Here is a 26,811-nt window from a genome sequence, read left to right on the forward strand (position 1 = left end):
CCCAAGAGTGACCTCTGACATTTCCACTTTGGAGAGACAACAGCCAGCTGAGGTCATTAGGGCTGCTTTCTGGATTTTAGCCAAGCAAAATGTGGAAGACAAGTGAAGCACCAATGCTAATAGCCACATGCAGAGGGAGAAATGCTGCCTGCTTCTGTTTTATAAAAATAATTACATCTCCAGAACGAAGCCTCACTACACACTCAGCAATTAAATTTCTGCCGAGGGGCAGGGCAAGAGGAAGGGACTGTTATTTTCTGTGTGTATTAGCCAAGTGCTCCTATTTTCTGTTAATGATTTAGGATCTAGAATGTTTTCTTCTCCCACTCCTATCCATGAGCCATGCAATTCATCTTCAGAAGTGTTCTAAAAAGGGCCAGGTTCAGAAGAGAGAGTGTGGAAGGGGGAACAATCTTTCACAAGTGTGCACATACTGGCTCCACTTTCTGCCACGTGCTCTGTGCTGCAACCACCGCGGAAAGGTTGGTTTTCCTTTCTTCTTCATAGTCGTCTTGGGAGTTCCGGATGAGATCCCGATACACGGCTAAGCAGTCATCATAGCGCTCCAATCTGTACAACTGAAAAGAGAGACATTGTCCTGCAGATTGGCAACCACAACTAGAGACACCTGAACAAGTGCTGCAACGTCTAATACAGAATTTACTCTGGACAAGAGAGCTGATTTTGTTCTCTGCCAACCTTTTCACAGCAGCTGTCAGCATCTCTCCAGGGAGCAAATTAAATGACCACCTTTCAAGCACTGTTTACGGCAAACAACTGTTTCCTCCACATGTCGGGGTTATTCTAAACAACTGTGGAAACAAAAGGAGGAGGAAAAATCTTCTCTTCCTCTTTTCAATCCTGATGCTCTGAGGTACCCCATCCTTGTCTCCCTTCACTCACACAGCTGCTCCTGATGTTGAAGAGCTATATGCATGAAGCATGTGCAGGGCTAGATCATAAGCGAAGAGCTGATCTGGCTCACACAGTGGAAAGCAGAGAGCTCTCCTCAGGACCACCCATTTCCCTGGCGTATGGAACGCAAGCAAATCACTTCATTCTAGCCCTGGGGAGACGGAAGGTGTGCCAAGTGTACTGCTGCAGGGGCACATTTTGGTTCAGTGCCTTCCAACAAACTATCCTGCCCCCAAGAACAGAGGAATGTGATTCATTAGAAGCTGAAATGGATGGAAGTTAGTGGGCCAACAAGTGAAAGGATGGTGCAATGTGCCCAAACTGACAGCGTGGGAGACCCCAGCTAACTAGAACAGAGGGTGAAATCCTAGGCCAAACTGAAGTCAGTGGGAGCTTTGTTTTCATTTCAGTGGGTTTTTCACTCAGAACATATGAATGGGTTTTTAAGTCACAGCTGCGGGCAGAGGAGAAAAGTTTCTCTCTGATTTTTTCCACCCTCACAAAGCAGAGGGATCGAGTCAACACTCTTGAATTATAAGAACAGAGTTTCCAAAGCAGTAGTTACCACTTGTCCATACAGCTCCTTCAGTTTGTCTGTCTGCTGGCTCGCACTCTGAATGGTCTTCAGGGCATTTTCAATTCTGTTCAACCTGTACTCACAGTACGCCTTCTCAAAGGTGATAGAGTCACTGCGAAAACAAGTCCGAGACTGATGGCGGCGCATCACCAAAGCACTCATTCTACAACATTCGCCTCCCAGGAGAGGCATGAAGCATCCGTAATTACTCTTACAAGATCACCATGTTCTAAGAGGCAGAAGAGCATGTGTTGGCAGTGGCACCAGGATATTGAATTATTTATCTACTGAGCACTGACAGTACCTAAAATGTGTATCTTAGAAAAGAGGGGATACAAAAGCCCTACCCCAAAGAAGAATCTAAATTAGTTAAACTAGTTCAGACTCCTAAGTACCCTAGATCACCACTTCATGGCAGCAAATTCTCAAAGCTATGCAGATTTCCTGTTTATTTTTGTATCACACACTTTTCTAAGGTAAAACAACAAAAAGCTTCACTGAATAATCAATGAAGGAAGAGAGGGTTGGCTGCTACTGCATACAGAAAGGCAGTATCACCGCAGCACAAAGATACAGACAGACAGAGCAAGTGTGATGATATGCAGTCTCTCCTAAACTATAAAAGCCAAATCTTATGCTATGCAATGAAACATCTTGAGAAACATCACAATTACAAGGGAGAACCAACGGCAAAACTGTTAGGTTGAATCAGATCTAAAAGGGTTCTGCTGACACCAGCAAGCCTTAATATACACAACTGGGTAGTTTTTATTTAAAAAGGAGTCCAGTGTATTTTCTCCCAGCTAAAATAAAAAGGGACTAACAATTTACTGTAACTTTAGCACAGATGCTGTGAGAGAGCACATGCACAGAGGTTAATTCACGTTCATGTTTTATTTAAATGTTTTCTGCACTCTAATAATTTCTGGGGGATTACAAGGATGGAATAGAAATAAAAAGATTAAAACATGATCCTGGTCACAATAGCCTGAAAGTTAATCAGAACAGATGTATCAATTGTGACAATGAGACCTTTCTTTACTCTGAAGAATACACAATTCAGTGGCTAAGCAGAGTTTTATACAGAAAAAACTTCACTTTTATAACAATGGCCATATTGGGTCAGACCATTGGTCCATCCAGCCCAATATTCTGTCTCCAACAGTGGCCAATATCACAGCTTCAGCAGGAGTATACAGAACAGGGAAATTTGGAGAAATCCACCTGTCTTTTCCTCCCAGATCCTATGCAGTGTAGTTGTATTACATATCTAATATCCTGGGATCAAAACGGCCACAACTAAATGGCATACAACAATGGAAGATATCAAATTTAGCTGTCTGAAATGGAAACTCCACAACACGAAGAAAAAGGAAGCACAACTTAACAGCAACATCTACTTCCTGAGCAAATGCAAAAACAAAGCACCATCCCCAGAGGTCTCACCATCTATACTCCTCTGACTATTACATACATTTCTATTCCCAGCTTCTGGGGGTCAGAAGTTTAGGGTCACCCTGACCATGGTGTTACATCCCTAACCACCTTGGCTAATGGCCACTCATGGACCTATCCTCCATGAATGTATCTATTTTTTGAACCCGTTACACTTTGGGTCATCATAGCAATCATCATCATAGCAATGAGCTCCACAGGTTCGCTGTGTGTTGTGTGAAAAAGTACTTCCTCTTCTTAATATGAAACCTGCTGTCTATTAAAGTCATTGGGTGACACCTGGTTTTTGTATTGTGGGAAAGGGTAAATGACACTTCTCTGTTCACTTTTTCCATACCATTCATGATTTTATAGACCTCTATCATATCCTCCCTTAGTCGGGTCTTTTCTAAGCTGAACATCCCTAATCTTTTAGTCTCTCTTCATATGAAAGCAGTTCCATACCCTGGATCATCTTTGTTGCTCTTCTTTGAACCTTTTTGAGTTCCACTACTCCTTTCTGAGATGGGGCAACCAAAACTGGACACAGTATTCAAGGTGTTGGTGGCCCCTAAAGAAATCCATGGTGCATTATAACATTTTCTGTCTTATTTTTGACCCCTTTTGTCATAATCCCTAACATACTGTTAGCCTTTTTCACCACTGCAGCACACTGAGCTTAAGTTTTCTGAGAACCATCCACAATGAATCCAAGATCTTTCTTGAGTGGGAACAGCTAATTGAGATCCCATCGTTGTGTGTGTCATTGTGATTATGTTTTCCAATGTGCATTACTCTGCACTTATCAATGATGAATTTCATCTGCCATTTTGATGCCCAGTCACTCAGCTTTGTGAGATCCCTTTGTAACATTTTGCAGTTAGCGTTGGACTTAACTATCTTGAATAATTCTGTATCATCCGCAAACTTTGCCACCTCACTGTTCACCCCATTTCCAAGATCATAAATGACTATGTTGAACAGCACACATCCCAGTACAGTTCCTTAGAAGATCCTACTGTTCACCTCTTTCCAGTATGAAAGCTGACCATTTATTCCTAGCCTTTTGTTTTCTATCTTTAAACCAGTTACTGATTCAGTAGAGGACCTTCGCTCTTTTCCCACAACTGCTTGCTTTGCTTAAGAGCCTTTGGTGAGGGACCATGTCAAAGGCTTTCTGAAAATCCAAGACACTATATCCACTGGATCACCCTTGTCCACACGCTTGTTAACACCCTCAAAGACTTAATAGATTGGTGAGGCATGACTTCCCTTTACAAAAGCCGTGTTGACTCTTCCTCAGCAAATTGCATTCATCTATGTGTCTGATAATTCTGTTCTTTACTATAGTTTCTACCAATTTGCCCAGTACTAAAGTTAGGCTCACAAACTTGTAATTCGCAGGATCACCTCTGAAGCCCAAAAATCAATGTCACATTAGCTACTGTCCAGTCATCTGGTACAGAGGCTTGTTTCAACAATAGGTTACATACCACAGTTAATAGTTCTGCAAATCCATATTTGAATTGCTTCAGATCTGCTTGAACAAATACATCTGGTCTCAGTAACTTATTACCATTTAACTGATCAGTTTCTTCTAAAACCTCTTTTACTGACACATCAGTGCAGGACAGTACTTCAGATTTGTCACCCAAAAGGAACAGCTCAGGTGTGGGGATCTCCCCCACATCATCTGCAGTGAAGACTAATGCAAAGAATTAATTTAGCTTCTCTGCAATGGCCTTGTCTTCCAGGAGGGCTCCTTTAGCACCTTGATTGTCCAGTGGCCCCACTGATTATTTGGCAGCTGCCTGTTAGTTTTTGCATCTTTAGCAAGTTGCTTCTTAAATTCTTTCTTGGTCTGCCTTATTACCCTTAACCTGCCAGAGTTTGTGCTCCTTCCTATTATCATTAAGTTTTGACTTCCAAATTTTAAAGGATGCCTTTTTGCCTCTAACCACCTGCATTACTCTGCTATTTAATCATGGTGGCACTATTTTGGTCTTCTTATTGTCTTTTCTGATTTGGGGTACACATTTAGTCTGAGCCTCTATTATAGTGTTTTTAAATAGTCTCCATACTGTTTGCAGGCATTTCATCCTTGTGACAGCTCCTTTTAATTTCCACCCAACAATAATAATAATTTTTGTGTTTCCCTTTTCAAACTTAAATGTTACCATAGTGAAGTTTTTTGGTATTGTACCTCCTACAAGAATATTCAATTTAATTTAATTATATTATGGTCACTATTACCAAGCAGTTCAGCTATAGTTACCTCTTGGACCAGATCCTGAGGTCCCCTTATGACTAAATCAAGAATTGCCTCTCCGGTCCTGGGTTCCAGGACTAATGGCTCCAAGAAATAGTCATTTATGGTGTCTAGAAATTGTGTGTCTGCATCACAAGGCAACATTTACCCAGTCAATATGAGGATATTGCCTATTATTATTGCACTTTCTACTTTTGTCGCCTCTCTAACCTCCCTCAGCGTTTCACAATCACTGTCACCTCTTGGACAGGTGACTGAAAGTACACTTCTACTGCTAGAAGCTTTTTATTTAAACATGAAATTTCTATCCACAGAGATTCTATGGTACATTTTCGTTTAAGATTTTTACTAAATTTGACTTTATGCTTTTTTCCACATATGGTGCCGCCACCTCGACTTATTCTGTCATTTCTATATATTTTGTAACCTGGTGTTATTGGGTCCCATTGTCATAATTCCACCAAGTTTTCATTATGCCTATTATATCAATATCCTCATTTATTGCCAGGCACTCTAGTTCACCCATCTTAATATTTAGACTCCTTGCATTTGTATATAAGCACTTGTACATTTTGTCAATATTCAGTTGCTTGCCTTCTCATGTTATTTTTAAATGGGACACTATTTTGTTTGACTGTTCCCCACCTATCTTCTTTACTAGGATATAGATTTTTCCCTTTAATAACTTCATCCCTAAGGGATGTCTCTGCCCAAACTTTGCACTCTCCTCCATACATGTCAACTTTTCCGTAGCCCTTAGTTTAAAAAATCCTCTACAACCTTTTTTAACGTATGTGCAAACAGTCTGGTTCCATTTTGGTTAAGTGGAGTCATCACTTCTGTACAGGCCACTCCTTCCCAAAAATGTCCCCCAGTTTCTATAAACCTAAATCCCTCCTCCTTACACCCTCACCTCATCTGCACATTGAGACTTTGCAGTTCTGCTCGTCTTCCTGGCCCTGTATGTGGCACGGGAAGCATTTCAGAGAATGCTACCATAGAGGTCCTGGATTTTACTCTCTTATCTGACAGCCAAAATTTAGCCTCCAGGAGCTCTCTTCTACCTTTCCCTATGTACCACAACCAACAGCTCCTTCTCAGCACTACCTATAAGACTATCACCATGTCTCATGCAATCCACTACCTTCACACCTGGCAGGTAATTTACCATGGGGTTCTTCTGATCCTCACAAGTACATACATATATTTTTATGCATGCCAAATAAAAGTTGCTTTACTATTTAAGTTACGAGTGTTCAAAGAGGCAAGGAATTAATGTTAAAGTCTAGATTGATTTTTTATATTCACATTAGTGATTATAAATAAGGAAAATAAGAAAATACTTTCATAGCCTACTCTGGTACTACAACAATATTGTCAGTTCCACATCCTTTCCCTCCATGCTTCCCTATAGGGAACTAATGAGGACAGTACATACATTAGTTCTCCTAATAGTGAGTGCTTATATATAGCAGTTTTCTTCTTAAGCCACTGCACAGATGCTAGACCTGAAAAAGCTCTGTGAGGCAGGAAGGTAGGTAGCAACATTTATCACTGCCATTTCACAGATGGGAAACAGAGATAAGGACAGGTGTGGGCCCATTCCTGCAAACACTTACACACATTTTGAAGTCACATGAGCAGTTCCACTGTCTTCAGCAGGAGTGCTTGTGAGAGCAAAGTTAAGCGTGTGAAACACTGAAAACTTCAGCAACAGCCATTGCCTACCAGCACCACCACCCTCCTGCCTAGACTAGCAGCCTCCTAGGGGGACTTGTGCTTTTTTCCTTTCAGGAGCCTCTGGGGCTGCCACTCACCTGGTTAACACTTTGGTGTGGGTGTGGATTACGCTGAGGGCTTCCTTGAAATTTCCATTCTGAATGAGACACACCACTTTGCAGTGAAGGGCAGTCGCATCATCCTTGTTGAGCTGCAATACTTGGGGAAGCAAAGAAAGTTATCACAATCTTTAAGTCTATTCCTACTTCCCATTCAAAATAGTCCATCAAATTAAAATCCTGACAATTTCTCAGACTTTGTTTGTACTAGAAAGTTGCACTGTTTTAACAATACCAGTAAAATAAAGGTGGCAAAAAAGCCCTAATATGGATGCAGCTATACTGGTATAGCTCATTCTGGTTTAGGGAGCAAATGCTATATCAGTATAAGATACCTTTATATTGCTGTTAACTGCATGCACATTAGGTCTTATACTAGTATTCCTGGTAAAAATAATTCAAGCACATCCTTAATCACCAGTTGTACTGGTAGAATGGTTTTCATGTAGACCACGCCTTGATGTCAGCTAAGTGTGAAAGTGTCTAGAAAGGCCTAGACAGCACCATGGGTTATTGCACTATCATGTCTCTCTGTGGACCAAAGTTAAAAGCCTGATTAGCGGGTCAGAACTGGGCATCATCTATTCTGCAATCCCTACGCAGGAACAAAAGGGCAAATGCATGGAGAAAAAGCAGGGCAAGTGCAGATCCATGAAAGGATTAATTTCAGGACCTGAGGTTTACTCCCAGGGAAAGGCAGTGGGAAAATAATTGGAACCTAGTTTGTATTTTTGTCATATGACATCAATTGCTGACAGCTCGGATTATGGATCAACATGGATTATGGATTAACAGATCAACTCCTTCCCCCATAAACATGTCAAAGAGAAAAGTACCAGCTCTTTCCCTATACCAGCCTGGGTTTGGTATCAAAAGTGGTACAATATAATAGACCTATCACAACATCGTTCAACACTGATTGTCCAAATTCTAGTCAGCTGCTCCCAAGGCTGCAGGCACAGACCAAGGCTCCTTCCTTCGGATTGAAATCTTGCAGGGCTGAACCTCCCTGCGTTCCACCCAACAATCCCAAACTCTGATTTGACAAAGCTTGTGGGTGCCCCTACAAGACTTACAAAAAGCAGATTCCAATATGTTTATGGAGCCAGAGCAAGGTGAATTTAACCCTTAGAGAATGTCAGGCTCTTTGGGAACCTTATCTAGGCCACAGAGTGAAACACAAACTAAAGCCTGATGAAGTACTAGGTCTTAAATATGCATCCTCAGCCTCACTTGCTTCTCCTTTCATCAATATTTTCCCTTTTCCTTACTAAGGTTAGCCTGATGGTAAACAAATGGATTCATGAAACCACATCATACTCTAGCAATGGAACTGCTCATGTAATATTACTACTCAAGAAAATATAGTCATCATCTTGCTATTGTACCATAGATGCTTCTCTTTATTATCTGTTCCAGAGGGGTAGCCATGTTAGTCTGGTTTTAGCAAAACAGCGAGAGTTCTGTGTTGTGATAGGTCTATTGTATAGCACTACCTTAAAGCCGAACAAATTTATTTCAGCATAAGCTTTCGTGGGCAGAAACCCACTTCGTTGGATACAACTCAAGTCCGGATGCATCCGACGAAGTGGGTTTCTGCCCACAAAAGCTTATGACGAAATAAATTTGTTCGTCTTTTAGGTGCCACAGGACCCTCGCTGTTTTCTTATTTGCATTACTGTAGTGCTAGTAGAGCCCAGGGCCCCATTGTGCTAAGCACTGTATAAACACACCATGGAAACAATCCCTGCCTGGAAGACCTTACAAACTAAGTGTAAACTTACAAACAAGTGGATAAAACGAAAAGATGAGGGGGGCACAAGGAAAGAATAAAACCAAACCAGTCAGCATGACAACAAGCAGTGGTTACAGAAAACCAGCTGCCTTAACCACCAGCATTGCCTCTCTGGACATACATGATGCTGGGGCCCTGATCCTGAGATCAGAGCCTCGCAGGTAGGCTTCAGAGAGCACGCAAAGGTTAAGTGAAGTGGATGAGGCGCTGGCTACCCGGACCCAACGGCAGAACCAGGATCCTGGGATGGGAAAGTCTAGCGAACAAACATGACTTTGAAAGAGAAGATACCAGCACGTGGTAGGAGAGGGTCTCCACACCCTAAAACGTGACGGGGTGAAAGTCAGGGAGGAGGATCTAGAGACCAGAGGTTTTCAAACCGTGGGGGGTTTGGAGGAACGGTTATGGGGCAAGTGGTGACACTGGGCGGCTGAGCACAGCGGGGCTCAGGATGTGCCACCGTCCGCCAGCCCCCACTCGCCCTTGGGGCTGCGCTGCGCTGCTCTGGGCTGGGGGCCGCCACCGAAAATTGTGACTGGGGCAAGCGGGGGGAGGGGCTCAGCTCGAAGGGTTTGAAAACGGCTGGTCTAGGCTTTGCCAGGCCCTCGGGGCCCCTCCTGGCGGCCGAGAGACAGGCTGGCCAGCGGGGACCTCCCGCATGCCACCGGGCCGAGCGGGGCTCGAGTCGTGGCTCACGCGTCAGAGTCTGAGGGGCGCCCCAGACCGGGGGCGGGGAACGCAGGGACCCCGGAGCCCTGCCGCGGGTGGCCTGGCCCGGCCCGATGGGCGGGGGGGAAGCAGGGAGGGAGTCTCGGTCCGGCGCGGTCCACGCGTTGTTGTTGTTGTTGCCCGGACCCCCCCCGCGCGGACCGAGGCTGGCAGGGACGCCCATCTGCCCTGCGGAAGGGGGGGATTGGAGGGACGGGCCAGGATGCCTGAGGCGCGCGCGGGTCCGACTCACGCTTGTTGACGGACTTGAGCGCGCGGCCGAAGTCTCCGCTCTGGCCGCCGCGATTCACCTCGCTCCACAGCGCGGCCGCCGCCCCCGCGCCGCCCGCCGCCGCCATCTTGGGAACGGCGCGGCAGCAAGGCCCGCCCGGCGGCGGCTCGGAGTCGTCACTCGGGCTGAGTCTCGTCACCACTCGCCGACCGTCACCTTTCCCCCGGAAGCGGACACGTGCCCGCCCATCCAGCCCGCGGGGAGAGTAGCGTGCCCGGCGCTGTACACTCCGGCCGGGGCCGGCTCGTGCGCGCGTGAGGCCGGGGATGAATGATGGGGACACACGGGCTCCGGGCACTGAGCCGCCCCGGGGGGGAGGGGCTCCGCTCTCTGGAGAACCCAGGGCACGTGTCCCTTTTTGGAAAGGGGCCCTAACGTCTCCGGCACGTGCTGAACACAGACACTGACAGGTGAGTGCGACCCGCAGCGGCGCGTGTCCCTCCCGGTAAAGCCCCTGGTTGCATTGGCCATGCAGACACCGTTTGCTCTCTGGGATGGGTCATCCCGCCAGCTGTGTGAGTCGCTCAGCGGTGGCAGGGCTCCCTTCGTCCCTGTGTCGATTTCAAATGGCCAGCCAAATCCTTACCCCAAGGCAGGCCTCGAATAGGGCTGCCCGGGGGGGCGGGGGGGAGGGCTTGCAAAATTGAAATTAGAACATGCCATCTGAACCACCTTCCTTTGTCGATCACTTACTGCGAGTCGGTCACTTCGTGTGCTGTTACTCAGGGCTGTGGGTAAGCATCACCGTTAATTGGTACTTGCCAGTGCCTTATGGCTCTCCAGATGACTTTGTTACCTCCTGTCGTTACAGAGGGGCCCCAAACCAGTATCTTTGTTTCAGCCAAGGTACTTGGGCAAAGCTTAGATCTGGATCAGAGCCTTTAGTTCTACCCTGTCTTTCCAATAGGTTGAACAAAACTGCAGATGATCTGAATCCCTCCGGAACTTTCTGCAAGTTCAGATCTACACTCTGGAGTTGGGTTCTATCTTGACTCCAGATAAAAGCTCCATCCTTTCTGTAATTTATTATTTTGGCTATCTGCTTCAGTCTTTCTGTAGCACCTTTCCCAGCTACTCTCTGCTTGCATTTCTTTATAATGATTATAATGGTTCCTTCTGACCACAAAATCTATAACTTTGAGAGAATATTTTAAAAATCTAAGATGCATTTGATTTCAAAGTTTGCATTGCACCACTTGTAATATTTCTCTCAAAATTTTGCAAAGTTGCATTTATATCTATCAAGCACACATGCATGATTAAAAGTAGAGATGGTACGTAATTTACAGAAAATTTATATCAATGCTAAGAATATAAGAAAACTAAATACTTACACAATCATAAGCTTGATATTGTTAGCTGCATTTTACACATGGAGAAAACGAGGCAGAGAGATTTAGACGTTGATCAAAAAGCCAGCCTCTAAATCTCAGTCTTTTTCCCTACCTGAAAAACAGATAATACCTGCTTTATGGTTCTGTATGCATTGTTTGAAGTAGCAGCATGGTCCAGTGGATGGGGATCGTGGACTGGAGGACAGAAGACCTGGGTGGTATTCCTAGCTCTGCAACTCATAGAATGATAGATCATAGATTAGGGTTGGAAGGGACCTCAGGAGGTCATCTAGTCCAACTCCCTGCTTAAAGCACAACCAATCCAGCTAAATGATTCCAGCCAGGGCTTTGTCAAACCAGGCCTTAAAAACCTCTAAGGATGGAGATTCCATCCCCTTCCTAGGTAACTCATTCCAGTGCTTCACCACCCTCCTAGGGAAAAAGTTTTTCCTGATATCCAACCTAGACCTCCCCCACTGCAACTTGAGACCATTGCTCCTTGTTCTGTCATCTATTACCACTGAGAACAGCCTAACTCCATCCTCCCTGGAACGCCCCTTCAGGTAGTTAAAGGCTGCTACCAAATCCCCCTCATTCTTCTCTTCTGCATATTAAAGAGGCCTAATTCCCTCAGCTTCTCCTCAGAAGTCATGTGCTCTAGCCCCTTAGTTATTTTCATTGCTCTCCACTGGACTCCGATTTGTCCACATCCTTCCTGTAGTGGAGGCCCAAAACTGGACACAATACTCCAGATGTGGCCACACCAGTGCCGAACAGAGGGGAATAATCACTTCCCTCCATCTGCTGGCAATGCTCCTACTAATGCTGCCCAATGTGCCATAAGCCTTCTTGGCAACAAGGGCACACTTTTGACTCATATCCAGCTTCTTGTCCACTGTAGCCCCCAGTTCCTTTTCTGCAGAATTGCTGTATAGAGTCGGTCCCCAGTCTGTAGCAGTGCATGTGATTCTTCCATCCTAAGTGCAGGACTCTGCACTTGTCCTTCTTGAACCACATCAGATTTCTTTTGGCCCAATCCTCCACTTTGTTTTGGTCACTCTGTATCCTATCCCTCCCCTCCAGCCTATCTACCACTCCCTCCAGCTCAGTGTCACCCGCAAACTTGCTGAGGGTGCAATCCACCCCATCCTGCAGATCATTAATGAAGATGTTGAACAAAACTGGCCTCAGGACCAACCCCTTATGCACTCCTCTTGTTATCAGCTGCCAACTAGACATCAAGCTGTTGATGATCTAGCCAGCTTTCTATTTATCTTACAGACCATTCATCCACCCATACTTCTTTAATTTGCTGGCAAGAATACTGTGGGAGACCATATAAAAAGCTTTGCTAAAGTTTTTGAAGTAAATTGACTTGCTATTTGACCTTGGGCACATCATTTCCTGTGCCTCTGTTTCCTGTTCTACCCTTTGTGTGACTTGTCTTTCAATTGTAAGCTCTTGAAGGCAGGTCTCTTACTATGTATTTGTACTGTGTCTAGCACAATAAGGCCATAGGCACTAATGTAATATAAATAAGAATAAGGCCATAGATAGTGCCTGGATCAGAACTTAGTACTGAGATTCCTGTCCTGTGTTCACACCATGTCTCCCCTGAAATGTAAAGCTAATATCCTATAGACTTGACCAATTTAGGGCAAAAAAAATAGATTTTCACAGACCTGCTATGTAAAACAGGATCATGACAAAGTTAGTTGTCTAATATAGAATATACCCCAACTGTATTCTGGAAAATTCTAATAATTTGGCACTTTTTCACCCTGCAGTTTTCCATCAACCTCATGATAAGTTCTATCTCTGTTCTTTGTCTGTTTCTGATCACCTGTACCATACATTTCCTCAGTAAACTTCTGCAGCATTTTACAGATTTGGGATCATCTTGAAGCAACTCTTATTCCAGCTTCAGTTTAGGTTCCCATATCTTAGACTCAGCCTTTAAGGCCCAAAGGGACCATCATGATTGTGTAGTCTGATCCCCTATATAATCACAGGCCACAGAACCTCACCCACCCACTCCTGTAATAGGCCTATAACCTCTGGCTGAGTTAATAAAGTCCTCAAATCTTGATTTAAAACTTCATGTTACAGAGTAACAAGTAAGTGACCTGTGCTCCATGCTATAGAGGAAGGCAAAAAAAAAACCCAGGGTCTCTGCCAACCTGACCTGGAGGAAATTCCTTCCCAATCCCAAATATGGCAGTCTGTTAGGCCCTGAGCATGTGGGTGAGACCCACCACCCAGATACCTGAGGAAAAATTATCTGTTGTAACATAGAGCTCTCCCCCTCTTGTGTTCCATTCCGGGCCTTTGGAGATATTTGCTAACAATGGTCAGAGATGGGCCATATGGCCATCGTAGGCAACATCATACCATCCTCTGCATAAACTTGACAAACTCAGTCTTGAAACAAGTTAGGTTTTTGCCCCCATTACTCCCCGTGGAAGGGTGTTCCAGAACTTCACGCCTCTGACAAGAATGGACAAACTACACGATAACCACGACGAATAGTTTGCTGTTCTTACAGGACTCGATTTTAACAATATCTTTGGCACAAACAGCCTTTCCTTGTTTAACCTGCAGCTCAGCAACAGTGCCTGGGAACAAAATTATTCTCCACAAATACTAAAATGATAATAGAAAAAGTACATGTAACACTTCCATAGTAAATTGGTAGATAAGCCACTAATTTTATTTAAAAAATAACATGGACAAAATGACTACATTTAGACGTTTTAGACTTGCTCAATCATTTGTTGCACACAGAAGACAAATTTGAGGGTGTAGTGCTTAATTTGTAATGAAAGAGGTGCTGGGGCTCAACCAATGTTTTTACTTCCATAACTGATGCAGCAAGCCCAGAGGTGCTGGAGCGGGTGAGCCCTGGCAAGCCCTGGCACAAATTAAACACTGACCATATGTTAAACAGTTACTATAACTGGGAAAACTATACTAACTGGAGTAACTTGTAATAGGCAACAGACGCAGATGCTTGATCTTAAGTGGACACTGTTAAAACTTCATTTTCTTTCTAGTCTCTGGTATGTAAACCCACTGTACCACTAACATTTTTCTCTAAACATTTAAATCTCAGTGGTTTCTTCATGCAAGGTGATTGCATCCAGTATAAATCTGTACTATCCATCTTTTTGCAAATGCAACCAAAAATCTTCTATTTTTTTTAATACAAGTTGCTGCATAATAGGCAGCCTTCTTCATTAAACTACCCATTCACAATGACTTTTTGGCCTTTTCCACTCAGAAGATAGTGCAAGTTCAGACTTCATGAACATTTTAATCAGTTACTTACCCTACTTAAATGTAATTTGCCATTGCATTAACTAATCACCTCTACTATGTTCAGAACTAAAGTGTCCCTAATCCTTATTTGCTAATTTTATACCCAGTCTCAACTCAGTTTCCTCCACCAAACTATATTAACACTTCTCCCACTATTGATCCAAAGATATCCCATTTACCCCCAGAAAAGGAGCTCTTTGTTACTGTTGTAAGTTCTTCTCTTACCCATTATAGGACTGTGACTCACTGGTTTTCATCATTTGAGGGATGGTTAGAAAATTAAAAGTTTCAACCATCAGAAACCATCTATTTTAATTTTTCCTCCGATTTCTCACATTAGAAGTACACAATTTTTGCTTTCAGAAACTGGTTTGACCCCATCATGTTCTGTTTTTCCCAAGAGCTTCCCCCTAGAAAAAAGGAAAAGGATTATCCACGATTTCCAGGATTCCCATTGGTTTATTTTGTTAGAGATAGGCACTGTAGGTTAACATCACAATTTTCAAAAGTTTGCTGATGGATGTTGATGCTGTTTTAAGTATGGATGACTATTTATATTATTGATACCAATATTATGAAATTGCAATGAATCTCACAAGACATTGCCATGTAAGATATCATTGGAAAAGTTATAATTTGCTAGATATGATAATCTTATTTATATGTATATATCATCTTTGTATTGTAAGTTATGAATGTGTGAGATATACTACTGGGTGACACCCCCAGATAGATTAGCATTATCACTGTCCAATCTGCTTGATGGCCTATAAAGGGCAATCAGCTATACAGTGCACCCAGGAAGAGAAACCAGGGGCTACACCTATGAATCAGCAGGACATGTAGTGATGTGCAGGTGGACAGGGGTCTAAGTGCTTTTTTCCACATGCCGTGAACTTGCTTTTGGAACAGGCCACATGGCAAAGGATATAAAAGGCAGCTTCACCTCCATTTTGTCTTCATTCCTGCTTCTTACCTCTGAATCAACTTCTCTACAACTGAAGCTTTGAAACAAAGGACTGATAGATCCATCCAAGTACTGAATGTGCTCCAGAGGAACTGTAAGCCAGCAAACTCACCCATGCTGCTAAGAACCTGATAGGTGGACTTTGAAGTCATATGTATGTATCTGGTTGCTTTGATCATTTAATAACTTTTCATGTTTCTTTTCTAATAAACCTCTAGTTTTAAATGTTAAAGGATTGGCTGGCAGCATGATATTTTAGATAAGATCCAAACTAATATTGATCTGGTAATGTGGCTGACCCTTTGAGAATCCAAAGACCATTATGTAAAGGTAATGGAGTTTTAAATAACATCTCTTTACTGGAGACTGGGAGCCAGAGACTGAAATGAAATAAAGGGGACTGTGTATTTCTTGGGCAGGGGGACACAGACTTCAGATAATCAGTATGGGGAATCAGGAGTACTGTTTGTGACTAGTTGGTGAATCTAATCACCAGTTCTGGGAGAACCTGCTCTTTCCTTTTTGGAGCCTGCCCTGACCTTGGCATTTTCAGGAGGGCTGCCCTAGGCACATTAGGACACAAATGCATTTCACACCACTCTTTATAACTCAGTGTTCTTACACTATGTGTGTACTGAGGCAATAAGTGTAGCAGAAGGCCCATGTGTCAAAGTTTTGGCTGACAACATATTATGGTGGAATGTTTAAGTTGTGCTAGTGTGGGCGATTCCACTGGTTACAATTGACACAGAATATTGTATGGTTTAGCATCCTGTTAATATATAATTGAAATATGTCAGAAGTCCCCATATTGTGAGATATATTGGCAATGCACGCCCAGTGGCATATGCAATTAAAGTTAGAGAGTTAGTATCTGATATTACACATCTTACAAATGAAATTCAAGAAAATGGAAAAACAGATTTGGAAAAGTGTCTAAACATTTTAAATATCTTTTATGGCATTTCTGGAGTTTCTTGGGACATCATTGTATACCAATGAATATATCATCATAAGCCTCATAATAGATCTCAATAGCAGTCTCAGATTAATGAAATACCCGCTCACAGAACTGCCTCAAATAATTTTTGGAAACAAGCACAAAACTAAGGACAACACTAAGAAAACAAGTTGGGGAAAGCGATCAATGTTTTAAACACATCACATTATACTCTTTGATTAACAACAGTATATTTTCATTAAATACCCAGAACTCAAGCTGATATTTAAAATGTTTATTGTTTCATCATCAAAAGTTTTCTATAGAAGGATAGTAATACTAATTCAGTGCATATTATATGGAAAAAATCATACCTCAAGTGTCTAGCCTAGAAACCAGAGACAGCACTATGTCTAATTAGTGTGCAAGGTCAAGAACACAATGCTCTCAATGCAATTAATATACAGAAAAATACACAGCTCTTAAATATATGGAAGAGTAGCAGTGCATTACATTGATAACTAGAAAAGCAACATGGGTATGGGAAAAACGGAGCACATCTTGGGCAATTGACTGGTCAGGTCATAAAAAGAATTCAAGAATCTGGGAGGAGTTGTCAGTCACAAGTGCTACCGTCTATGTGAAGGCAAGTACTATCATTAGCCAGTGGTTTAGGAAATTTTCAAAAACATGTAAGGTAATGCTGTCTGCTAAAGATTCACTTTCTGCACACCTAGGACTTTATTCTTCAGTTCCTTTACACCTATGGATAATATTGCTCAGAGCTCTGACCCCATAACATCGTGTGGCCCAACAGACAAATAGCTGTACACACCCATCTCTTGTCCCTACACACTGGACTAAATATCTTGAACATACAATATCACATGTGTAACTACCATGATTATCAGACTTCAATTAGTCAATTTTATATTTTGATTACATCAGTGTAAATAAAATCCCCTTTCAAACAAGCCAAGATCCACTTAATTACCAGTGCTTCACTATAAAAAAAAAAAAAAAAAAAGCAGAGTAAGACTTAAGTAATGAATTTTTATCATGTCTGTACAATTAGCTTTCTAATCTTCATTTTTAAAAAAAGTTTAATAAAAACAGATTTAGAATTATTTTTGGTCAGCTTTATTGCTGCATCTAATACAGTCAAGCCTGGCTAATCTGCATTAATCCAATATGTATCATAATGAATATCCAATAATTAAAAATTACCATCAATTAAAAACAAACAGACAATTGAGAGGTATGCAGAAAACTAGTCTTAAATATTGTAAATTACAGGTGATATAGCCTTATGGAACAAGAACTACAATTATTACAGACAACATTACTGTTAACAGATAATGCATGAACTGAAAGACTGGCAAAGTCTTTAGGAAATTATTTCAGTCAAAGACTTGCAAAATAGTTGTGCTTTGACTGTATAGTATATTAATATAGCACTCACTTTACCTAGGTAAGTTAAATACCTATGGTTTAAGTGTTAATCTACATTTGAAAAGCCATTTTACTCAATATATACTATGTATAAAATAAATTAAAAAAGGGAAGCAGGGGAAATATTTTGTATATGCTGCAAACTAACACACATCAGTAGTTCCATAAATGAACATTTTACCTCCCCTTTGGTAAAATGTGAAAAGTTGACACAGAAGACGAAAAGTGTACAATACTTACAAATAGAAACATTAACAGATTTTTTTTAAATGGAATTAAATATCAATTTTTTTCCCCACCAATGCAATTTAAATTTTGCATTTTATAACATCAATAAACTTAAATAATAAAACTTACATAAGAGATTTATGTTACACCCACACCAGAGTTGAGAACAAAAAGGGAGAAGTACTCCTTTAAGGGTGTTAAAAACATAGGAATCAGTTTCCAGAAAATAATTATCTGCTTATTTGCAGAACAGCTGCCACATTGCCAAGCCAGCGGCATCAACACTTCAGTCCCCAGCGAGGTCTGAACACAGTCTACAACTGGTATGTGTATCCATTACCCATACCACTACCAAAACACACTGACAATCTGCACATTTGCTTATTGATAATGTTGCCGTTTCGGCAGCACAATTGCTTCCTTTGTACATCATATTTTAGTCACCATGTCAAGAGAAAAAATACATTCTGTCTTTAACCCAATATTACTGTTCTTAAAAGAAACTTTTAAAAACTTTCTCAAGGAGACCATTTAAAAATATTTGTTCCAGCATTTATATGTAGCATAAATATAAAACAGAATGGAACCAACAATTAAAATTTTAAATGAAGTGAGATATAAACATATTCAGATAAAAGGAAGCGAAAACAAAGTGTCTTTCCAAACAATAAAATCCTTGAAAGCCATCAGCAAGTCAGTGAAGATAGTACACTTATAATAAACAAGGTGAAAAGGAGTATCTAAAATACAAGAGGCTTGCTATGCTATTTCTCCTTATTGCCCATTCTCTCATTTGTATGGATGGCCACTGAATGATAAGATGTCTATGATAGTTCTGTATTAAGGTCCTTTCACCACTGCTGCCAGCTGAAGTCATCATTGTTGCCGAAGACCAAGAAAAATCCTAGGATAGTCGCAAAGATGACAGTATTCCCAGTGAGGACAAGTGCACATGCTCCCCACAAAATCTGTGGATAAGGGAAATGTAATTACATATACAGAGAATTAGATAGCAGAAGAAACCAAATGACGCAAAATGAATAATGTAACAGTTAATTGACACAGGAATAAGTTTGTATGTTATGATGTGCAATTAAGCCAGAAACCCAGGTACGCGATGGCACATTTTAATGACTCTCTCACAGCTGGTCCAGCACCAGATCAGCTCCCCTTCATTTCTAGCAATGGTGGAAGTGCAAGCATACAGGTGGGTTTTTTTTAAACCACCATATCATCTAGATTTGCTCCAAGCAGGATTTGACAAGAGCCATAAACAGGTCTGCTCTCAGTCTACTCTAGTGCTAGCCCCAGTGCTAGAATTGCCTATTCTCTGTTTAGCCCTATGGAAGAAAGTTATCTTGGATCTTGGTAACTAAGTGGGATTTTCAAAAATCATAAGGGAATTAGGTGCTCAGAACCCATTAAAAGTAAATAAAAGTTAGGCACATGACTCCCCCCGGCACTTTTGAGAGCCCCACCCTTGGTGTTGGTTTTCCTATAAAAAAATTAAAAAAAAACCACTTTATTTTCCGATTCTCAATGGAGTTAAAGCGGACTGGATATTCCTTTAAAGTGTGTTAGTGAATGAATACAAACAGATAGCGTTTTGAGGGTAGAAGAGAATTATACATTGATTAGAACCAGGGCCACTCATTTTTTCATAATTCTCCTTTGACAGCCTATATTTTTGTTTACTGAAACTAACAAAAAGGAGAAAGAAATAGCTGACTGCCAGGGAATTGTTCTCTCTAACTATTCCATAAATGGTCTCTACATTATCTGGAACACTTCTAGCTTTGTTTTTGTGGGTAAGTTTTTATATTGCTGTTATGTTTTCCTTCTGGAATGTTTGCAGTGTTATATACATTTTCATTTACTGGGGTACACTTTAAACATCTTAGTTTAAAAATTTATAATTGATAAATGTATCAGCAAAACTTTAAGCTCAGAGAATGTATTACACAACATAGAATCATTTAGCAAAGAACATGTTCCCAGGTGGAAATATTACTAACCAGTTGTGCTCTGGCAAATACTATAGGCAGCCCAAATGCTGAGACAACAATGCCTGTTGTAAGAAATATTGCTAGTTCCTTGCAGGCATTACTTGTAGCATCTGTTTCATCTACTAATCTTCTTGCTATGCAGTATGGAATAGGAGAAAGGATGTAAAAAAACAGAACAAATAGTGGCCAGTATTGGCTGGGAAAAAGAAAAAAGAGACAAGAGTTAATATTCTCATTTCTCCACAGTAAATACTTAGTCGCTTTTCCTAATATACACCCTTATGAGTGTACTTCTTCCCACCACCAGGAAAGTTTAAGAAGCCCCCACCACATTGATTACTGTACAAGGCATATTAAGAACTTGATGACCTATAACACTAAAGTCTTTTGCCCCACTGCAAAGTTATAACCCCCTTTTAACCCCTTTCCTATTTAGACAAAAGCTTAAGAATGAGGCATTCCAACATGAATTGACAGACATATTGGCTCCAGTGCATTCATGTGGGAAGTTAATTCCATAACCAAGATGGGGCCACCAGTGAGAATGTTTTGCGAATAGGTCCACATGTTCAAGCCTACAGGCTGTTTCAGCTGACCTAAACTAAGGTGGTGGAAAACAAGTTGAGAGGGAGTTCTCAGATGGTTATAGAGAAAGATCTCGATCTGCTTCTCTCTTCACTTCAGGAACTTGTATTGAAACATTTAAAACAAAAACCGAACCCAGCTGTCAGCCAATACTGAAAAGTAAAAAATGCCAAGTTCTTTTGACATTTTAAATATCCAAGTGTAACAGTCATTATATAAAATACATCCATAGCATTTGGCAATAATGGTTTATTTTAGTATTAGCACTTAAACAGATACCGTTTCTTAGGCACATAATAAAGGGAAAGACATATATCCACTGTTTTATTGGGAGCATCTCTGCATCATTTACAAGAATCGGATACGATCAACTCCTCTCTGAATATTTTAACAGCCAAGCCAAGCTCTATAGAATTAAGAGTTGCCCATAAAAAAAATTATCCATGGAAGGAGAGAATTGTTCTCTGCAGACATTTATATTAAAAAAAAAAAACCTTAGCAGTAGAATTAATGCCTCCACATTTTTAAGGACTTGGAAAATTAACACTTAGGCAAATATTTTAAGTATAGCGTTCACTCAATAAGAAGGGGTCATGCAAAGTATAGTTAGCACTACATCTGTCATTCAACACTCAGAAAGAAGGGACAAGGACACAACTAACCAAAAATACAGACCCATGAGGACAACTAATCCAACAACAGTGGATGTCACCCTACCTTGCAACAAATGTTTAGTATAATTTTTTCATTATACCATCAGTTGGAGGATCAGACTATCAGACAGACCTGGCATTCTGAAGCAACTAGGAGAGCCTGCCTTTTGGCTAGATCACCTATGAGCTTGCTTATCAGTGAATCTAGAGAGACAAAGTTGGTAAGGTAAATATCTTTTATTGGACCAACTTCTCAGTCTCTCTCACCAATAGAAGTTGGTCCAATAAAATATATTACCTTACCCACCTTGTCTCTCTAATTCTGGGACCAACTCAGCTACAACACTGCATGTATCAGTGAATCGGTCAGCTATCCAATAGAGTTTGTTTGACACAGTGGCCATCACACAGGCAATAAACTTCCATTATCCATTTCAAAACATGCTAAAACAAGGCCTTGTCAACTGCAAGTACACAAAGGTTATAGGATAAAATGAGTTAAAGTATTTGAGAAACATTTTTCTGATGCTTTCCCAAATGGCTTGTATTTAAGACTATTTTAATATTAGTTGGTTTCCCTTTCCTGACCAGACAGCTGCCAACTAGTCCACAGGTGATTTCCCCTCCCCCCCCGCAACATTTTTAATCCATAATCAAAAAATTGCCTGTAAGCACAGCCAGTGTGCACTAAAAGGATTTTCACTACACGGGCTTGGAGGACAGACTATTTAGTAGTGAAAGGGCATGAGGTCAAAGGGCATTAAAACTGTAATCATCACCTGTTATACTGTGGAAGAGCACATCCAAGCATCAAAAACATTAGTCCAATTGCTCCTCCAAAGGACAGACTAATCAAAGCTGTAAGAAAAACACAATGAAGAACAGAAGGGTCAGATTGTTGGACCACATAGAACTATCACACACAATCTGAAAGCATTAACAATTTTTGATGCCATTGGCGTAGCTGAATAACCACGCAAGTGAAAGGTGTCATTGAGATAAGAGTCTCCTGCTGCATTAACAGACATTCAAAGTCAAGGTGGGGGAGGTAATATCTTTTATTGGACCAACTTCTGTTGGTGAGAGACAAGCTTGAGAGTTTACCCAGAGTACCCTATAATAGTCCAGTCAATTTTATTTTTAATACAAACATTTAAAACAGATTAAGGGATGCTATTGCAGTAGGTTGTGGTGAGCTGATCTCATTCGCCACTCACAAGCATTTGCTTGACAGCACATGCTGTAATTAAGGTTGCAAAACAGATTCAGTAATCTTGTTTTTCACTTGCTCAAAAACTCTTTGGGGCTGAAATTTTACATGCTTGATCTACACAGAAGTTAATTTTTTTAATGTTTGAAGAAAATCTATTCAACTATTTGAATTGTGTGACACTAAGAATGTCATACTAAATGCAAATTGGCTGAACTTTGAAACGAGTCACAAATTATGCTTATTGAATGGAATATCCCATAATCAAATGTGCAAAAAAAATACAACTGGACATATATCTAAATGACTTGTACTCACTTAGCACAATTAAGATTTTAGCAAAGTTAAAGAACTCTAGCCTCCTTTGGATAAACTCACTGTATTATGCTTATTCAGTGGTCAGTATACTAGGTCCAAGACTGATAACTATGACTGATGACAGCCTCGTGACTATGTTCAACTTAAAAATTCTGAAACCTTTTCTTACACAGGTGATTTTTAAAAAAAAGTTATTCTGAAGTCAAGTCATATGCAACATATGCCTCAATTTTATTTCACATTCACATATGTCCAAATTTATTTATATATAAAATATGGTAATTGCATCCATTAGAAATCAGTTAATGGAAAAAGCTTCTATTTTTTTATTTAAAAACTGATGTGAAAGTGTAATTGTTTTAAGGTATCTCTACACTGTGGAGTGAAGTCTATTTAATTTTAGTTGCCTTTCACCCACCGAACTTACGAAGTCAGAGGCGCGTGATCACACAATACGCATTGCGTCAGGGGTTTGTGTCCCCACCTGCTGCATCAATAATCAAAGCAGTGCACCGTGGGTAGCTATCCCACAGTGCCTTTTGGGAAAGTTGTTGTCCTCCCATGATGCAATGTGCTACCTCTCTCCTTCCCTCTTTTCCAGAACAAACAGACGAATGTTTTTTCACACCATTTTTCAAAACCCATCTCTGCCGCACACATGCCATTGCCAGAGAGGCATGGAGCCCCCTCAACTGTGCACTATCATTGTGAGCATCACAAACACCTCCCGACTTATCCTGCAGTATTTTCAGGGGAAAACAGGAGCCGCAGTGCTGAAAATTGCAATGTTACAAAAGCCGTCCTGCTATAAGCCATAGAATGAAACAATTCCTATTTGCTGCAGGCTGTCACACATCATCATCAGGCAGTAGAATGCCGCTTCTGGTCCAATGAAACAAGCAGTAACTGGTGGGATTCATCATTATGAAGGTATGGGATGATGAGCAGTGGCTGCAGAACTTTCATATGCAAAAGGCCACTTTCTCTGAACTTTGCACGGAGCTGTCCCCAGCCCTGAAGCGCATGAATACTCGCTTGAGACCTGCTGTGACAGTAGAGAAGCGAGTGGCCATCGCTCTGTGGAAACTAGCAACCCCAGATTGCTACCAGTCACTTAGGAATCAATTCAGAGTCAGTAAATCCACCATGGGGGCTGCTGTGATGTAAGTGTGCATGGCCATCAATAGACTTCTGCTAAGGAGGGTAGTGACTTTGGGAAACATGCAGGACATAGTGGACGGGTTTGCCACAATAGGGTTCCCAAACTATGGTGGGGCGATTGATAGGACGCACACCCCTATCTTAGCACCGGACCACCTTGCCACAGAGTACATAACTGAAAGGGATACTTCTTAATGGTGTTGCAAGCTCTTGTGGATCACAGAGGAAGTTTCACTAACATTTTGAGGTGGTCTGGAAAGGTGCATGATGCGTGCATCTTAGGAACTCTTTAGGTTTTATTAAGTAGAATTTTACTGGGATTTAGGTTGGCGAAACTGACATGCCAGTGAGGTTGCATACTTTATGTGGTGGACGCAAGCCGCATTCTGTTGACCTACATTGTTAGTGTAGACCAGGCCTGAGATCCTGTCAAATGATATCCTCTTAAAACTGCCCAATCATTTACCAAGGAAAATGTTAACTTGATATACTGCCAAATTACATTTTACAGCTTTTCACAATTACATCTTTTAAAGCACTACTCAGAGGTGTATTATATAGGATTCATTCAAGTCTATTGAAACATGAGTTCTCAAATTTTTTCCACTGATTCCAAGCCATCAGGACATTATAAGAAGGAGATGTTTATAAGCATTACTGTATTACGGTAAAAGGCTCTGTACATTTGTATTTAAGACTACGCTAAAAATTGTATCTTGGGTTACATGAACATTTATATTAAGCTTTAAAACAAAGTCAACGTTAAATGAAGCTTTGAATGTAATTTAAAATGAGGCTCTCACTTCTGTTTGCTACATGTTTTCATCTGTTAATACCTAAAGAACAAAGATGATGCAAGTGGAACTATCATTTCCACCTTGGGACTTTCTGAAGCACAAGAAAGGTTATGGATTCCTCGTGATAACCCTTATGGGGTTACTTCATTTATGAATCCTATCGTGAGGAAAACGTTATTTAACTTTGGCTTTATGGTTAAGCTAGCATTGAGAATGGATAGAGATGTCTCATGAAGTTATGTGGTATATATACACACTAATCTCCCAGTATAGATTCAGACAAAAAATAGAAGTGTAAAAAGTGTTTTCCTTCCATATTTTTCAAAACTGATTTGTTTACTGATTCCAAAGCCCACTGGAGTTAACAAAGACTCTGACCTCAGAGGACTCTGGATCAGGCCCTAAATTAATTTGACAGCGTTTTGCCCACACCTTGTACAGTCAGTTGGTTTCCTCTATTTATATGGGTCATTTTAAAAGACAAGAAAATACAATTCTACAGCAAAAAGCAGCAGGAAATCTCAGGGGCAGAGCTAGTACCTTAAGCTACTTTTAACTCATTTAAAAATTAAAAAAATGTAAGGCCTTAACATAGGAACATTTAAAATTTCACGTTAAACCTGTTCCCCATTAAGTAATTGGTTTGTGTAATATGCTTACTTGATATTTTGAAATAATTTCTCCCCACAGAGATGGATCATTCTATTCCAGATGTACTGCTCAGAATCTAGCTGTTGTGACAAAAGAAAATTGCCTCTGTTTTCAAAATGGCAATGATGAAACTATAGTATTTGGAAGTTTAGGCAATGGAAAGCAAGATGCGTTTTTGATTCCATGTATTTGTTTTTATCTGAATACCTTTTGCGGTAAATGACAGATTTTCAAGAAGTTCAAGTTTTACCAATTCCTAACCAGTCAGCTGGCTTTGTTGTAAATCTGTCTTTAAATAACCTGAGATCAGAGCTATTTTAACTTCACAGAAACACAAGGTATTCCCAAGAGATTTCAGAAAGTCTTTACTCCTTTGTGTGGATCAGTCCATTTAAAATTAGATTTATGGAAAATGTTACTGGAGAGTCTTACATGCTGTAGATATGACGTTTAAACTAGAAGTGGGATTTGAAGAGCCAGCTTGTCAATAGCCGGATAACGACTTTCTTTGGAGGATCTTGCAAGCTTTAGTCTCTTGAGGGTTTTTTTCATTTGACCTCCTGCCCTTCAGTCTGCAAAGGCGCCCTAGGAGCGTGCTCCACCCAAGGGTGAATCAATGCTGCACGGGCTTTGCTTTCACCTGCCTGGAAACAGCGACCACGATGTCACACCCTGCCGGGGCGACACAGCACGGGCAGGAATTGCCTTCCCCAGCTACAGCAAGCTCTCCCGTGGGCGGGCCAGCCACTGCGCCGAGAGACCCACCCCAGGACTCCGGCTTCCCGGCCCGCGAGGGCACACCTCACTCCGAGGGAGCGGGGCGGCAGGGGAGGGCTCGCCCGGTCTCCCCGCAGCTGCGCCGCTTCCGTGCACCCCCGGCCCGGCCCGCCATCGGAGCTCGCCTCACTAGAGAAGAGCCGCGCCGCGTCTACCCCGCGGGCTGGGGGCGGGGCACACGGGCCGGGCCCCGGACGCTGGGTCTCTCTCGGGGGAGGAAAGGACAGGGACCGGGGCACGCACCCACCCACCCACCGGCCCCCTCCCCGCCGCGCAGACGGAGCCGGCCGAGGCCGAGCACTGCCCCTCCCCCAAGTACCTTTGATACCGGCCATAGCGCCGCTGCCTTAGCCTCTCCAGCCCCTCGACACAGCCAGTCACAGCCACAACCGCTCCAGCCGCCGGGCCGGGGGGGGAGCGCTGCGCAGGGCTCTACTTACTAGACTGACCTAACCCCCGGAAGTGCGCGGCGAGGCGCCACTTCCGGTGAGAACTGCGCAGCCGCCGAGGCGCGAGTGCGCCGATGCTCCCGTCACGTGACGCGGGAGGCTCTGAAGCCGCGCGCTACGGGGGCGTGCCGGGAAAG

At 41.9% G+C, this 26,811-nt stretch overlaps 2 protein-coding genes across 2 annotated transcripts in view; both read right to left on the reverse strand.

Moving 5' to 3' along the window:
* The window catches only part of SRP72 (signal recognition particle 72), a 37,561-nt gene extending 27,551 nt beyond the window's left edge, over positions 1 to 10,010 (reverse strand). The window contains 4 exon segments of the mRNA XM_067556881.1: positions 435 to 578; positions 1,481 to 1,604; positions 7,013 to 7,133; positions 9,790 to 10,010. Coding sequence (XP_067412982.1) covers positions 435 to 578; positions 1,481 to 1,604; positions 7,013 to 7,133; positions 9,790 to 9,895 — 495 coding nt within the window. The 5' untranslated portion in view covers positions 9,896 to 10,010.
* A 7,501-nt stretch (positions 10,011 to 17,511) lies between these two features.
* Positions 17,512 to 26,675, reverse strand: LEPROTL1 (leptin receptor overlapping transcript like 1). Its single transcript, XM_067556886.1, has 4 exons — positions 26,545 to 26,675; positions 22,091 to 22,169; positions 20,083 to 20,269; positions 17,512 to 19,035 (listed from the first exon to the last, which is right to left on the reverse strand). The coding sequence occupies exons 1-4, from the start codon at positions 26,558 to 26,560 to the stop codon at positions 18,919 to 18,921; spliced, it is 399 nt and encodes a 132-aa protein (XP_067412987.1). The 5' UTR covers positions 26,561 to 26,675; the 3' UTR covers positions 17,512 to 18,918.
* Positions 26,676 to 26,811: the final 136 nt, after the last annotated feature.

This window comes from Emydura macquarii, unplaced genomic scaffold (genome assembly GCF_026122565.2).
Source record: "Emydura macquarii macquarii isolate MOO-44397 ecotype Brisbane River unplaced genomic scaffold, CSIRO-AGI_Emac_v2 contig_1790, whole genome shotgun sequence".
Classification (NCBI taxonomy): Eukaryota; Metazoa; Chordata; order Testudines; family Chelidae; genus Emydura; species Emydura macquarii.

Coding starts and splice junctions, on each gene's coding strand:
- LEPROTL1 (XM_067556886.1), bottom strand. Junction 20,270..22,090: donor GCTCTTCCACAGTATAACAG/GTGATGATTACA, acceptor TCTTTTTCCCAG/CCAATACTGGCCACTATTTG. Junction 19,036..20,082: donor TATTTGCCAGAGCACAACTG/GTTAGTAATATT, acceptor CCTTATCCACAG/ATTTTGTGGGGAGCATGTGC.